The following is a 16,349-nucleotide window of genomic DNA, read 5'->3' as shown; positions in this document are numbered from 1 at the left end:
AGCACAGCAGTGTGATCATAGCTCACTGTAACCTCTACCTCTCTGGCTCCAGCGTTCCTCCTGCTGCAGCCCAAGTAGTTGGGACCACAGGTGTGCGCTACCACACCACCATGCCCAACTACTTAAAAACATTTTTTTTTTTTTTTTTTTTTTTGGTAAAGATGGCGTCTCGAACTCCTGGCCTCCAGCAATCCTCCTGCCTCAGCCTCTCAAAGTGTTGGGATTACAGGCATGAGCCATCATGCCAAGTAAGTATTTCTTCACACTAAACATTCTTCACCTCTTAGTTGCAGAGTATTTCTACCATGTGAAACTTCATACAATCAACCACAAAACACAGACAAATCAGCATGTATCAAAAAGAAGTAACTGAAAAACACAAAATAGTGTCTTTGACAGAATGACTATTTTTTCAGACCCTTAATAGTGACCAGGCCTTCGCAAGCCTGGAAGGGACTCCTGGTGATGTTTTCATGAAAGGCCTGTGGAACCGACTTGGTATAGCCTCATAGCAATAACAAACAGTTTAGGCATCATTGTGCCCGGGGGAAACAGACATTACAAAATCAAAGCTAGAGCCTTTTTAGTGTTGTATGCCTGGCAACACACTGCATTCTACAGTACAGCACTGCTAAGCCTCCTGCCCTCCTTACAGTCCAGACCACATGAAAACGAAGTGGTAACTAAATCCATACAGCAAGCTGGGTGAAAGCCTCCTTTCTGTGGGTGCTAATCTGAAGATCCTTCCCTTATCTAAGACGACTTGCCCATTTTGGCAGAACATGTGTTAAACCAAAATCTCACACAGATTAACTCCCAAGTCACTCAACTGGCTCCAACCACTTTACATTTAGTTTGAGAATGTCACAGGAACAAACGTCATCTCCTATGATCTGAGAAACAAGAACGATACACCACCACCATTAAGTCCACCTACACTGCCTTAATGGTGCTGTTGGTGCCTTGCTCCCGTATTTTGGCCCCTGCAAAATGGGCTTAAATATATAACTTAATATTGAATTCATCTTCCCTATTCCGCGCATTTTGAGAACTGTGCTTAGTTTTCACTTTGGACGAATAGGAATCCTTCTGATGGCCGTCATGACAATGTCTCCAATAAAAACGGACAGTCTAGCTGGCTGCAAGGCAGGTCTTCTATCTTACTGGGCACTGTTAAACTGCGAAGTCGGGGCGACACGGCAGCAACTTTAAAATCAAACCCCATCCCCAAAGGCTCGACGCTGTGTTTTGGCCTCTGCCGGTTCACGTACTTGGTACGACAGGAGCGCACTTGTTCTCTGCCCGAGAACTTCGTCCCGAGAGAACCTCAGGAACTCGCCGGGGCACACCCCCCGTCCAGGGAAGGAACACGCCCCCGGTGACAGCCGCTACGGCCCCGGCCTTGGGCAACCTCGATTACGGGCGGCCGCCAGCCCCGCCAGCAGCGCCCCGCGCCCGCCCGCGCCCCTGCCGCCCCCCGGTTCTGGCCGCGGACCCCACTCTCTGCCGTTCCAGCGGCGGCTCCGCTGCCGGTAGCGCCGTCCCCTGGGACCACCCCTCGGCTGGCGCCCTCCCATGCTCTCGGCCACCCGGAGGGCTCGCCAGCTCCTCCTCCTCCACAGCCTCTTTCCCGTCCCGAGGATGGGCAACTCGGCCTCGAACATCGTCAGCCCCCAGGAGGCCTTGCCGGACCGGAAGGAACAGACCCTTGTAGCGGGTAAGCACTGGCCACACGGAGGGCGCGGGCGGCGACGCTGCGCATGCGCGCCTATGCCCGGCAGCAGCGCGCCCTCCGCTGCCCGGAAGGAAGCCGTGGGCTGGCCTCTGGCGGGTCGCGGAGTGGGGGTCTGCGCAGGCGCGAAGGGCCGCCGGCAGTGGCCGGGGCGACGCTGGGGTACGTTGACGTCGCTTTATCTTTGTTTGGCTTCTCATCTTCTGGAGCTAAACTGGGCACTTTGAAGGAGTCTAGTGCATCGGTCTCACTTACCCGCAGTGCATACCGTGGCGGCCCCAAGTTTTGGTCAGGAAATGTGCTGCTGAGGTCTGCCCTTGCTCGCGGACTCCCGCGGCGCTGTGCCTGCGCCCTCCTTTCTTGTCTCCTCTACTCCGGCCGCTGGGACCCAGGGCACCTGCAGCGGGGGTGGTGCGAGTGTTGTCCCGGGAAACGCTGGAATGAGGCGAGACAGTGAAAACCTTAAGTGTGGAACTGCGTCTCAGGCCAGTGTTCTGGCTGCAAGAGTCACCCCTAGTCCCCCCTCGTGCCCTAGGTCGGCCCCGCTTTCCCCGGGGGGCAGGGGCTGCCGTTTGCTGGGTCAGCTTAAAGCGATGCTCCTCAAACTTGGAAAACTTTTTAGTCGTTCTCACACAAGTACTTTGGGAAAATACAATAAGGGTGAAATACTAGAAAAATGTTCACGTGCTTCGATGCTGTGTAATGGTAAATTGCCATAAAAGTTTTCAAAATCTTTCCGTTTCTGTTGCAGACAGTACCAGGGCCACACGTTAGTATTACCTTAGTGCGGCGCTTTTCAAAGTGCCCCCACCTGCCACAGCAGCAGCAGCATCACCTGGGTTGGCCTTGCCCCATTACTGAATCGGAGACTCTGGGGTTGGAGCCCAACAATGTCTAAAACAAGTCCTCCAGGTGATTCTAATGTACGCTGTAGCTTGTAAACCACTGCCTTAGAGCTGTTGGAGGATTAAGTGATGTTTAATCTTGTACACATGGCTCTGCCAGAGAAATTCAGCATTTAAAGAATTTCCTTAGAAGTTTCTTTTTCTTTTCCTTCAAGAATTGTTGAGGATTGGAGGAGGTCATATTGAGAATTTGTCATCTCGTAGAATAATCAGTATGAGATTAGAAAAGGTAGAGGTTTTTTGGATTAGAGGCAGTTTAGAAATTGTGTGACTGGCGTATTATTAATCGAATTAGCAGTTTCTGTTTCCTGGTTTGCCCATCATTTCACCTCCGATTCAGCCATAAAAGTTTATTTTTGATTCAAATGCAGAGATTGAGTTTTGAAACAAATCTAGATTAGTAAACATGTATACTTATATATAGATATATAAAATATAACCAGATTATCTAAACCTTTACATGCATCTTAAAATTTTTTCTTTCTTTTACAGGCAGGTATTATACGTGCATGTTTAAAGGCAATACTTTTCAAATGCTAAACTTCCTCAGCTTGTGCTATACTTCCCGTTCACAGACTACCGTATCTTTGCTATGCCCTCCCATACACCAAAAAAAAAAAAAAAGCCAAAAAAAAAAACACCCAAATAATCCAAAAACTCTTGTTCAGCTTTCCAAACTGGTTCAAGGTCGAGATGGACCAAAATTTAGTTTGGCTTTATCTTAACCAATACCTTCGCAATCAGTTTCCCAATATGTAAATGACATTTTTGGTAAAAGATTAGCAAACATTTCTGAAATGAGCCAACAATTTTTTTCATATCCCCATCATAACTTTTAATTGCAAAACCTCAGGACCTGGTTCCTTTCCGGGCTCTGCTGTCTCCATATAGCTGTCAGTGTTTTTGGTACACCAACACATCTCTATCTGGGCCAGTAAACTTTTTTTTTTTTTTTTTTTTGGTGTAGGGCCAAGCCTACAATGCATATGTCCTTATTGTTCATCTGTTGTAACTTTTTCCACAAAAAGTGTTCGAAATTTAGATTGTGGATGTACTAGTCTCCACTCCTGAGCCTTGACAGGTTGTTGAAAGCCCTGACTGTTTTCCAGAAATGGGCAGTGTTATCTCTTCAGTGGGTTTCAGTAGTTGTCAACTTGAAACTTAAGGATTTAGTATTGTTCTGAATGTGGAATTCATCTCCACTGCAACTTGCATCCTGTTTAACAACTCCTCCCCTCTCTATATTACCTCCATCCGTGTCTGTTCTTATTTGTACCCCGACTCAAAAGTTGCGTGACAAAAGCATCACCTTTTGACTGCAGAAGGCCTGTTTCTTTAGTGCCTTTACATAAGCCAAGTATCAGGTGTGTACTGTTACCAAATACTTGTGGTGTTAAAGATTATCATCTTAGCGTGCATCCTACCATTTTTATATTCTTAAGGACAGTTCCACCCTTTTACAAACTGTGGCCAAGATTTCCACCTTGAAAAAGGAAAGAGTCAAACCTTCAAAGTTTTTCAATGTTTAATTTATCCCAGGCTACGTAAAATGGATCAAAACATGAACAGGCCTACTAGGGTGAGTGGTGAAAACTGAACCTGCCCTGGACTGCCTCATTTGCCCGCCTGCTCTATTCACGTTAAGGGGCATCTGGGCAGCGCTGGCTGGCTGGTAGGGCACACGGCAATGTGTCTGCCCTATATGTGGAGATGGTCTCATTGTGCTTCAGTGCCTGACCACCAAGCAATACTCTGAGAACTTGGGCCTGAGGGACAAGGGGAATTCATACTTCTTGAACTGTATTGGTATTGTATTGTTCAAAATAGGCTGCAGGTAGAAGGCTCATAATTAAAACCTCAGAGTGCCTTCCATGTTGTTAAGATGTGGGTTCCTTACAGTCAGAACTGATCTTATTTCCGGTAAATTATTATAATTATTGTAAAAGTCCAATATGGTTTGGTTTTGTGGCCTCACCTAAATCTCATTTCGAATTATAATTCCCACCTGTTGGAGGAGGGGCCTGGTGAGAGGTGATTGAAACATGGGGGGTGGACTTTCCCCTTGCTGTTCTCGTGAGAGCGAATGAGTTCTCACGAGATCTGATTATTTAAAAGTGTGTAGCTTCCCTTTTTACCCTCTCTCGTTCTCTCCTGCTCCCCTGTGTGAAGATGTGCCAGCTTCTTCTGTCATGGTTGTAAGTTTCTTGAGGTTTCCCTTGCCGTGTTTTCTATACAGCCTGTGAAACTGTGAGCCAATTAAACCTCTTTTCTTCATAAGTTACCCTGTCTCAGGTAGTTCTTTATAGCAGTGTGAAAACAGACTAACACAAAGCCCAACATTTATGTGGAACTTGTTTTTGCACATTGGAAACATTGCCAATCTGTGTTTGGAAATGAATCTTACCTTCTTATAGAGTATCAGTGGGATCAGGTGTTTGGGATTTGGAGCTGTCGTTTAAAATAACTTCAACAAGTTCGATTCTTTCTTGGCTTTCTTGCGTTTACATTCTTAGAGTTTGTTGTAATTTTTTGTTACAGTGCTCTTACACAGATGTAGAGCACCATCAGAAGGTATTCTCTTTTAAGAACTTTAAATAGAAAAAATAGTAGAACAATGTATTAATCTAAACGGTGGCTCTTTGAAAAAAAATTTGACTACACCAGTAACATTTATAAACAATGAGGTAGTCTCAAGAAAAAGACGAAAGTACAAATATACAAAATAAGACCTGAGAAGAGGAGATCATAAAAGCGGATAATTTAAAGACTATTAGGAGACTACTGAACTCTTTGAAAATAAACTTTAAAACTTTGATGAAAATGATAATTTTTTAGGAAAATGTAATCAATCCAGATTGACCCCAGAAGCGGTAGAAAATTTAAGCAGCTTGTTTTTATAGGAGAAATAAAGCTATTAAAGAGTTACCTCCTGCCAAAGCATTATGTCTAGTTTCACCAAGATTATCTACCAACTATTTTAAGAGCAGATAATTCCAGAGCAGGAATAAATGGCTATTTCCTTGACATAACGTATCTATTTCAACCCAAAAGCCCACTTTAGGCTTAATGAAGAAACATTGAGATTTCCAATGATGTTCAGACCAAGACCAGGAGTGAGCACAGCCTAGTACCTTTTACAGTGTGCACAGTTAGCAAAATTTTGGTGTTATCTTAGTTTTAATCCCATCTTTAAAAATCCTACCTTTTTTGTATTAAAGAAACTTCCCCCTTTTTATTAAGTGTGATCTAGTCGTTGATTTATACTTTGTAAGAAGGTAAGATTCAAACCTTTAAACTTTTTAATGTTTAATTGCTCCCAGGCTACCTAAATTGGATTATAACATGAATTGGCCTACTTTGAGTGATAGATTATTATTTTACATTGTAGGTACAGCCAGTGTGGTCAGACAAAGCAATTCAACAAGTACAAAAGGAAAAAAGATCAGTTCTTAAATACATAAGGGAATGCAGCATTTGATAAAGGTGGTATCTCAAGTCAGTGGCGAAAAGGTGAAATATTCAATAAATGATGTTGGGACAAGTGGGTAGCCATATGGTAAAAAAGGTTGGATCTGTACACCATAAGCCAGGATAAATTTTAATGTTTGATGGAATACATTCCAGATATATGATGATAATAGCTCACACTTGTTAAGTGTCTTTTATGCCAGGCACTGTAGTAATTTAGTAATGCATTTAATCCTTACAGTAACCCAAAGAAGTAGTAACTATTATCACCACTTATAGGTGTGGAAACTGAGGCCCGTAGATGTTAGGCAGTTTAAATAACATACGTTGCTAATAAGTAGTGGAGCTGGGATATGAACCTAGTCAGTTTGGCTATAGGGTTTCTGGCCTTAATTCCTATACTCATGTTTACAGGTAATTGTAAAACATGAAACAATATGAGAACAGAATGTTTTTATAATTGGGTGTGAGGGAAGCCATGGCTTAAACATGGCTTGAAAATCAGAAAACGTAAAAGACTGATAGATTATATCACAGTAAAAAGACTGATAAATTAGATCATATCACAGTAAAATTGTTTTGCATGGCAAAAATCACTATAAGCAAAGCCAAAAGACAAAGTACGGTAAATAGTCGCAATTCGTTATCATAGATGAAGGACCAATCTTTTTAATTATATAAGAAGCTTCTAGAAATAAGAAAAACACCAACATCCATTGGAAAGATAGACATTAGGTTATGAACAGACCGTTTACAGAAAAGTACAGTTGGCTCTTAAGCATATAAAAAGATGCTCAACTTCACTTATAATGAGAATGCAAATACCATTTTTCAGATTGGCAAAAATCCAGAACTTTGACGATACACTGTGTTGGTAAATTCTTAAGGAAAAAGACAGTCTTGTACATTGCTGGCAAGAGTATAAATTGGCTCAACTCTTATGGAAGGCAATTTGGTTGTATCTATCAAAAATTTAAATGCATATACTTTTTGACCCGGGAATTCAATTTCTGGGAATTTATCCTCTGGTCATAACTTCCATGCATGCCAAGTGATGACTGTACCAGGTTATTCGCTGCAGCTTTGTTTGCAATAGCACAAGACTGGAAACAACCCACATCCCTATCAGTAGTGGCTAGTTAAATAAATTATGGTTCATTGTCACAATGGATATGCAGCTGTTAAAAAGAATGTGGAACATCTGTGTGAATGGGTATGGAGGGATTGCCAAGATGTAGCGTTAAGTGAAAAAAGCAAGGTCTGAACAGTGTATATATATAGTATGATAACTTTTCTGTGAACAGAAGGGAAAATAAGATGTATAGAGAAACTTTGAAAGGATAGCTAAGAAATTAATAGCTGAGGAGAGGGATGTGTGATGAGATAAGGGTGGATGGAAGACATAGACTTTTTACTTATTGCTTTTTTTGTAACTTCTTGTAATGTGACTGCATTTGTGAATTAAATAACTCCACTTTGAAGATGATCTGTCTCGCTGTTTTTAGTCTAATTGACCACCTTTCTGTCATCTTTTGTCATACTTATTTGAAGTTTTTTTTTTTCAATTTTGCTCTCTTTTTCTTGTCAAGTACATCTTTTTTCTCCAACTTGCTTTTGTAATCAAAATCTACATTTTGGCGTGATTTAAAAATCTAAATTTAGAGAGCGAAATCGGAATAAGTTAATCCAAGTCATTTTACATTTCATAAATATTCATTTTTATTGAAGCATCAATTGTGGTGGCATCATTTATACAAAGAACAGATCTTTGGGGACAAATTCCTTCCACTATTATGTAGAAGGCATTATGTGTATTTCTTGTGGGTGATGTACATTGATTTTTAAAAGAAAATGATAGAAAACAGTTTTCCTTTTAGAAAAGTTTTCCCCAATGTGTGATTAGTTTCTAAATTGTAGGATACAGAACTGTTATTTCCCCTCTTTGCATCCTGCCCAGAGCTCTTTGATTTTACAACCTGTTCCAGAATGTTTAGTGTTTCCCTGAAGTCCCTGGGATGAGGGTATTCTGTACCTCCCACAATGTGATTCTTACCTACTTTCCCAGTCTTTTTCTCCACTGTGTCCCTATAGAACCCCATCTTCTGCCTAACGTGTTTCACTGTTATGCCTCTGTATTGCTCACACGACCATACCCATAGTGTGGATTGCACACTTGGATCTTTTTACTTATTCATTCATTAAATGTCTATTAAAGGCCTGCTTAGGAAAGACCTGTGTTGTCCATATATCCTTATCTTCAAGGAAGCATCCTTGAAATTTGCCCTGCTCTAATTCTACTTCTCCCAGAAACCCATGCCTTTTCTCTCCAACCTAAGTGATCCCTTTCTTCTCTACTGGACAAATAGGTGTGTACTACTTTATGAATCCTTTCTATGGCATGTTGCGTTGCTAATTAGATGTTTTATTGCATGCAACTTGCACAATCTGTCTCACCTCCCCATGTAGTGAGCTCGCAGCACTGCACTAAGAGTGCTGCCCACACCAGGCAGTCAATAGTGTTTTATGGACATTGGGAAGAATATAGTTAATGCCTGAGAACAAAGACCAGAAATGTCATCTTTTCATGTGACCATGATGATACAGGGAAGTTAACAGGGCCGCCCCATTGTCCATGGGGCGTGTTCTGAGATTTTCCATTAGTGGTGATGGATTTTGGCTGATTTCTCTGAACTTTTCCCCGAGTTATTTTTGCAACTTTGGCCAGGATGAAGGGTGGGGAGCCCCTCATCTTTAAATCTCTGAGCAGAGACTTGCTAGATTTCTGCAACAGTGTTGGGGAAGAGGTCATCAAGCTCAGTGCAGTCTACGTGGGGCCTTGGCCTGCGATCCTCAGGCTCAGGAGTCACTGTGAGCCCCTGCCTTGGGTGGGGGAGGGAGGAGAGGAGGACAGCTGAGGCAAGGAGTGGGAGGCTGGTTGGGTGAGGAGACATCAGCCTGGGACATGGGTCTCATGAGGGTGAGTGGCCTCCAGGCCCTGAGCAAGGACCAGAGGTGAAAGCCTCTTTACTAAGCTTGGTGTGGCTCCTGCATGGGTCCCAGCAGCCGGCCGTCAATCATCTGTTCCTCCTTGGCAGATGGCCAGGCCCCTTCCTATACAGCAGCAGCTGGCTGGCCCTGCCTTCCTGTTTCAGCTGACGTTGCTAACCCTCTGGGGATGTATGGAAGACTGAATTTTGCAAGAGATGCTTTCAGCGTGTCAGTGCATGATGAATGAAAGTTGTGGATCTTCTACATGCTACTCTTACCTTTCTCACATCATAAACTCCAAGTTTGTGAGCATCACGATATTCATCGATACGTAACACTACACAGTGAACTGAGGGCAGGAATTGACTTATTCTTTGTACCTGGAACACAGTAAGCTGATGATAAATACTTGTTGAAAGACTGTAGCATATAACCTGTTGAGTTCTTTGAGAGGCCAGGGTTCCTCTGAGCAGTATCAAGCCAACAGACACACGCCTGTTATGTATTATGGCACATAATCGGTAAGTGCTTAACTGTTGGAGTAATGGGGAGGATCACAGTGCATTGAAGGATACAGGAAGCATCAGGGTTTGGGGGCTCCGGCCTGCATTTGTGGTTATGTTACTGGTTTTTCCTATCGCATCAGAAAACTATTAGCTAGATGGAATTTCTGCAGCCACATGAAAATGTATGTGATAGGAGTGGATTGTATTAGCTGTGTCAGATTTCTAGTGAGGCACTGAGTTGTCATCGGGTAACAATTCCACCATTTCCACTGGTGTCTGTCTCCTTAACACATTTTAAGCTAAAAGAGGTAAGAAGTCAGAAGGATAAGAGTGTGGCCATGGCTTTGCTTTCTTCTCTCACGCTTCCAGCCACCCTCGTCTGAAAGCTACATTTCACCTTGTGAAAGTTCTGCCTTTCTGTTTCCAAATGCTTATGAGATGCTGTAACCCTGAAATGAGATCTAAAACCAAACTTACCATTTTGCTTCCAAAAGGTTGACTGCATATTTTAATCTCCCAACCTCTCCCAGTGGCACTGCTCTCCTCTCAAATCCCAGAAGCCGCAGTCAGGGTCATCTTTGAGCCTTACCTCTGCGTTTGAGTTGTCCTTCCTCCCATGAGTCCCGATGACTTCTTTCCTTCGTTGATCTCTGATCTGTCTTCACTCTCCCCTGCCTGAGCTGTTGAGAGCGTTATCAACATCTACCTAAAATTTGAATTTCATTCTCTAACTGCTTAGGGAACAGCAGCGACTCGGACATGTCCAATGACACTCTTCAGTGCTGGATGCTTGCTGTAATTTCCTGCTGGCCTCAGTGTTCCAGATGTCCACTTCCACCCCAAGGCTGGCTCCTACTCTGAGCTCCTTCCTCCCAGGTTGCTATGGTCTGAATGCATATGTGCCCCTACTGAATTCATGTTGAAATCCTCACCACCCCCCCAGGTGATGGGGGATTAGGAGGTGGGGGCTTTGGTAGGTGCTTAGTCGTGAGGGTGGAACATGAGTGGGATTAGTGCCCTTATAAAAGAGACCCCAGAGAACTAGCTAGTCTCTTCGGCCATGTGAGGACACGGTGAGAAGACACTGTCCATAAGCCAGAATTTGGGCTCTCACCAGACACTGAACCTGCTAGCGCTTGATCTTGGACTTCCAGTCTCCAGTGCTGTGAGAAAGACGCTCCTATTGTTGATGAGCTGCCAGGTTATGGTAAATTGTTACAGCAGTCTGAAGGACTGAGACACAGAATGTTTTCTTTTTTTCTTGCAGCCCTGTCTAAAACATCTTGGGGCTTTCAAGGCTAAACTTGGCTTCTTCCACTTCTCTGCTGCCCCTTGGGGCTGTTTCCGCTTAGATTGCTCTTAGAGTTGGAGCTGGAACTAGGGCTTTGGGGCTCTGTTTTGTACTTTCACTCCAGTATCTCTCCTTGGGGAGGTGAGGGTAGAATCCCTTTCCTATATTTGGTGCTTGGTGGTAGTCATTTTCCCCCCTGTGTTTTCTGAACTCCTAGCCTGGTTATAGAAGCTGCTGGCATGATCAGAGTTCTCAGATTCCAACTGCTTTCTCCTGGATATCCTATCAAAATGCCCTCTCCTTTCACTGAGATACTCGATGACTTTGACTCATGATGCCAAATGATTGATTTTTCCTTCACCAGAGACCTCCGTGTCCTCTGGGTCAGCTGGTACCTCTTCTGTAAGCTGGGCCTCTTGTGGAAGAGGACTTAGGCTATTGCCTAATTTATTTATTTTTTTTAAAAAGGCATGGTTTCTTGTATTTCTGTAGGAATTTTGTATCGTTTCATGGAAGTGCATCTGTAGTGTTTCTCAGCAGGGTATGTTTCTGATCAACTAACTTGTTGAACAAGTGTATTAAATTTGCATCACCATACAGCAAAGGCTAGTAATAATGAAACAGGAAGAAATGTGACAATATATTTAGATGATTATAATTACATTAAAGTATAAAATTTAGGAACATCGGATGTCTTCCCAGAGCATGTTTATAAAATGAATTCTTTCAAAGATGTTACCATAGGAAAGCAATATTAGTGTAGAATTTTCCTTTAAAAAGTTTTCATATTTTACCTTTGATTTTAAAAAAAAATTAGGTATTTTATTTAGGTATTTACCATTAGGTATTTTATACTTTGCATAGGTCAAAAGTCATGTGCAAAATTAAAAAGCATTGTTCAGATGAGGCCACAGATTATTCTTTGGCCTTCTGAAAAGATCTGATATTTTAACTGATTGTACCCAAAAGAGAAGAGTCATGAAAATGGAAGACTTTGAGGGAATTCATAGCTTTCCGGCTGGCGAAAATGAGACCTGAAGTAAAATTTGAATGCACTGTCGTTAGCAGATGAAAACCGCGTAAGAATTTGCAGAAGGGAATAGCCGGCTGTCACAGAGCCCCTGAGAAAGCACTGCATTGCTGAAAACTCCATTGCCTTACCTCTTCCTGAGAGGCAGTTTATAAAGACCCACCTCATCTACCAGTGAGCCCTCTGCAGGGGCTTCTGCTGGACCCTGGGGTGTCTGGCTTACCATTCAGCATTCCTCGCACTCCGAGATGTGTGCATTAGCATGAAGGAGTACTTCTAAGAGCCCCAGAGTGTCCAGGTGGTCCTGATAACAGGGCGCTCAGGCTGTCTGTCCCTGACCAGCCCCATGTAGGTTGCTGGGAAAGTGCCTGACACCAGGAGTAGAAACTTCATCTGGTGGCCCGTCCTCGGAATGTAAGAGGGGTTTTCAGGAGTCCACTCTGGATAACTTAAAAAAAATTTTTTGTTTTTCTTCAGGCTTACGCTCATACTGAAAAGCTCTGGATTTATTTCAATATGTGGAATAAAAAGCAAAAATTATTTTCTGGTGCGGGTTAGACCTTGGAGGATTTCGTAGCTGTTTGCTGCAGTAGTTTTGGGGAAACACACATCTGACTTAAGCTATGTGAATTTGGATATGAATTTCCAGGTGTAAGATATGAGACAAAGGATTTCTATTAATGTAATGATGGAACTCAAGGCGGAACTATTTTTGTTCATTAACAACCTGGCAGTTATTTTTTCAGAATAAGGAGATTTTTGAAAGAGCTGAAGTCTGGGCTTCATTTTATGTGTACATTTGCTTCCGGTGTTGTCGGATGGTTGATAAACAAAGTTGATACAGTTTTTAAAATGAGGACTCTATTGTTTACTCTGTATGTTGTTTTAAAGTAGGAGGGAACAGAGTCACCCTCCTGTCAGTCTCTGGTTTCTCCTCCCAGTGGCGCTAGGAGTTGCCTCTTCTGCCTGACAGTGCCTGCTCCTACCCTGTGTGTGCTGAGATAGCTCCTCTTGGCTTCAGGGCCTTTATGGCTGAAACTTCAATTATATATATAAAATATATAAAATAATAGTATAACTTTAATAATATATAATAACTTTTTTGAGACAAAGTCTTGCTTTGTTGGCCAGGCTGGAGTGCAGTGGCGTGATCTCGGCTCACTGCAATCTCCATCTCACGGGTTCAAGCGATTCTCCATACCTCAGCCTCCTGAGTAGCTGGGATTACAGGCGTCCAGCCAGCAGTCTGACTAATTTTTGTATTTTTAGTAGTGACAGGGTTTCCCCGTGTTGGCCAGGCTGGTCTTGAACTCCTGATCTCAGGAGATGCACCTGCCTTGGCCTCCCAGAGTGCTGGGATTACAGGTGTGAGTCACTGTGCCCGGCCAACTTTGTATTTTTGCTCAAAGTTTGATCTGTACATTTTGAATCATTTTTATCCTTTTTCCAATTTCCCAACTAACCAATGTTCAGACCCAATAAAGCATTCTCCAAAACCTTTCTCTGCATTCATAAAATCATACACATACACGCACAATTGTTGGTTTTTTATAAAAACGGACCAGATTGTATTCTCTGTATCTTGCTTTTCTTGCTTAATAGTACATCATAATATCTCCATTTCAGCTGATACAGCTGTTTTTCTTTTTTTGAGACGGAGTTTCGCTCTTGTCACCTATGCTGGAGTGCAATGGCACGATCTCTGCTGACTACAACCTCTGCCTCCCGGGTTCTAGTGATTCTCATGCCTCAGCCTCCCAAGTAGCTGGGATTACAGGCGTCTGCCACCAGACCTAGCTATTTTTTTGTATTTTTAGTAGAGACGGGTTTCCACCATGTTGGCCGAGCTGGTCTCAAACTCCTGACCTCAGGTGATCCACCTGCCTCACCCTCCCAAAGTGCTGGGATTACAGGTGTGAGCTGCTGCACCTGGCCCAGCCGGTATATCTTTAGTGTATTCTTTTATCTTAAATGACTTTTTTTTTTTTTTCTGAGCAGTTTTAGGTTTACAGAAAAATTGAATGGAAAGTACAGAGTTCCCACACACACTCCACCCTGAGTTTGCCCTCTTAACATCTTGCTTTAGTTATAATTGATGAGCCAATATGGTTACATTAATGTTAAGTAAAGTCTGTAGTTTACATTAGAGTTCACTTTTGCCATCATCCAGTCTGTGGGTTTTGACAGATGTGTGATAATATGTACCTACCATTGCAGTATCAGAACAGAATACCTTCACTGCCCTAAGAGTCCTCTGTGCTTTAACTATTTGTCCATCTCCCCCTTTTCAAGAACCCCTTGCAACCACCGAACTTTTTTTATTGTCTCCATAGTTTTTGCTTTTTCCAGAATGTCATGTATTTGGAATTATACAATACGTAGCCTTTTCAGATTGGCTTCTTCACTTAACAGTATGATTTAAGGATCCTCCATGTCTTTTCCTGGCTGGATAGCCAATTTCTTTTTATTATCAATGATATTCCATTGTATGGATGTACCACAGTTGATGCATTCACCTGTTGAATAAATATGTGCATCACTTACATGTGGATCTATAATTGTTTTGGTAATTGTGAATAAAGCATCTATTAACATTTTTATTCAAGTTTTTGTGTGGCCGTAAGTTTTCAACTCATTTGGGTAAATGCCCAAAAGTGTGATTTCTGCATCGTGTGGTATATGTAGTTCTATAACAAACTGCCAAAATGTCTTCTAAAGTGGCTGTACCATTTTTTTTATTGCCACCAGCAATAAATGAGGGTTCCTGTTGCTCTACATCCTTCCCAGCAATTGTTGTCATCAGTGCTTTGGATTTTAGCTATTCCACAGAAATTTAATGGGATCTCATTGGTTTAATTTGCAATTCCCAAATGATACATGCTGATGAAGATCTTTCCTGTGCTTATTTGCCATATTATGTTTTCTTTGGTGATGTGTCTGTTCAAATCTTTTGCCCATATTTCAGTTGGGTTATTTTCTTGTTGAGTTTTTTTTTTTTTTTTTTTGGAGACAGTCTTACACTATTGCCCAGGCTGGACTGCAGTGGTGTGATCTTGGCTCACCACAACCTCTGCCTCCCAGGCCCAAATGATTCTCATGCCTCAGCTTCCTGGGTAGCTGGGACTACAGGCATGTGCCACCATGCCTGACTCATTTTTGAATTTTTAGTAGACATGGGGTTTTGCTGTGTTGGCCAGGCTGATCTTGAACTTTTGACCTCTAGCAGACTGCCCGCCTTGGTCTCTCAAAGTGCTGAGATTACAGATGTGAGCCATCATGAGTGGCCTATTGTTGAGTTTTAAGAGCTCTTTGTATATTTTGGATATCCTTTATCAGATGTGTCTTTTCCAATTTTTTTCCCAGCCTGTGGCTTGTCTTCTTATCTTCTTGACAGTATCTTTGGGAGAGGAGAAGTTTTTAATTTAAATGACATCCAGCTTATGAATCATTTTTTTCATGGGTTGTGCCTTTCGTGTATCTAAAAAGTTATTGCCAAACCCAAGGTCACCTAGATTTTCTCCTGTGTTATCTTCTAGGATTTGTATAGCTTTGCATTTAGCTATGTGAGCCATTCCAAATTGATTTTTGTAAAGGTTGTAAGGTCTGTGTCTAGATTTATTTTTGCCTGTGGGTGTCCAGTTGGTCAAGCCCATTAGTTGAAATGACGGTCTTTACTCCATCATATTGCCTTTGCTCATTTGTCAAAGATCAGTTGACCATATTTATGTGGGTTTGTTTCTGGGCTCCTTATTCTGATCCATTTGTCAAAACAGACAAATGTCTTTTCTTTTGCTGATCGTTGAAGTTGAGTAGTATCGGTTCTCTGACTTTTTTCTTCTCCTTTAATATTGAGTTAGCTATTCTTTTTTTCCCCTTTCCAAAGTTTAGAATCAGTTTGTTAATATTCACAAATAACTTGCTGGGATTTCGATTGTGATGATAGGATTGCATTCAATCTACAGATCAAGTTGGGAAGAACTGACATCTTGAAAATACTGAATCTACCTATTTGTGCACATTGACTATCTCTCCATTTATTTAGATTTATTTCTTTCATCAGATTTTTAGTCTTGTTCATATGGATCTTGCACATATTTTGTTAATACCAAAATATTTCATTTTTTTTGATGCTGATGTAAATGGTCCTGTTCGTGATTTCAAATTCCAGTTGTTCCTTGCTGGTGTAGGAAGGCAATAATTGACTTTTGTATATTAATCTTGTAACCTGCACCCTTGCCATAATTTCTTAATAGTTCCAAGATGTTTTCTGGATTTTCTACATAGACAGTCATGTCATCTGTGAATGAACAGTTTTATTTCTTCCTTCCCAATGTGTACACCTTTTATTTCTTTTTCTTGTCTTACACATTATCTGGGACTTCTAGTATGATGCTGAATAGGAGTAGTAATAGTGGACATCTTTGCCTTG

The 16,349-nt window shown here is 42.1% G+C and overlaps 1 protein-coding gene across 5 annotated transcripts in view; it reads left to right on the top strand.

Moving 5' to 3' along the window:
• Nucleotides 1-601: 601 nt before the first annotated feature.
• MSRA (methionine sulfoxide reductase A) overlaps nt 602-16,349 on the top strand; it is a 376,185-nt gene continuing 360,437 nt past the window's right edge. The window contains exon 1 of one of the 5 annotated variants that reach the window (XM_055288662.2): nt 602-1,717. In XM_055288662.2, the coding sequence (XP_055144637.2) occupies nt 1,576-1,717 (142 nt within the window). In that variant the 5' untranslated portion in view covers nt 602-1,575. Of the gene's footprint in view, nt 1,718-1,848; nt 1,895-16,349 lie in introns of those variants that run through there. The other 4 variants (XM_055288670.2, XM_055288653.2, XM_055288644.2 and 1 more) reach the window with 4 other exon arrangements.

Source organism: Symphalangus syndactylus, chromosome 1 (genome assembly GCF_028878055.3).
Source record: "Symphalangus syndactylus isolate Jambi chromosome 1, NHGRI_mSymSyn1-v2.1_pri, whole genome shotgun sequence".
Lineage (NCBI taxonomy): Eukaryota > Metazoa > Chordata > Mammalia > Primates > Hylobatidae > Symphalangus > Symphalangus syndactylus.
This window is presented reverse-complemented; position numbering and strand designations above follow the sequence as displayed.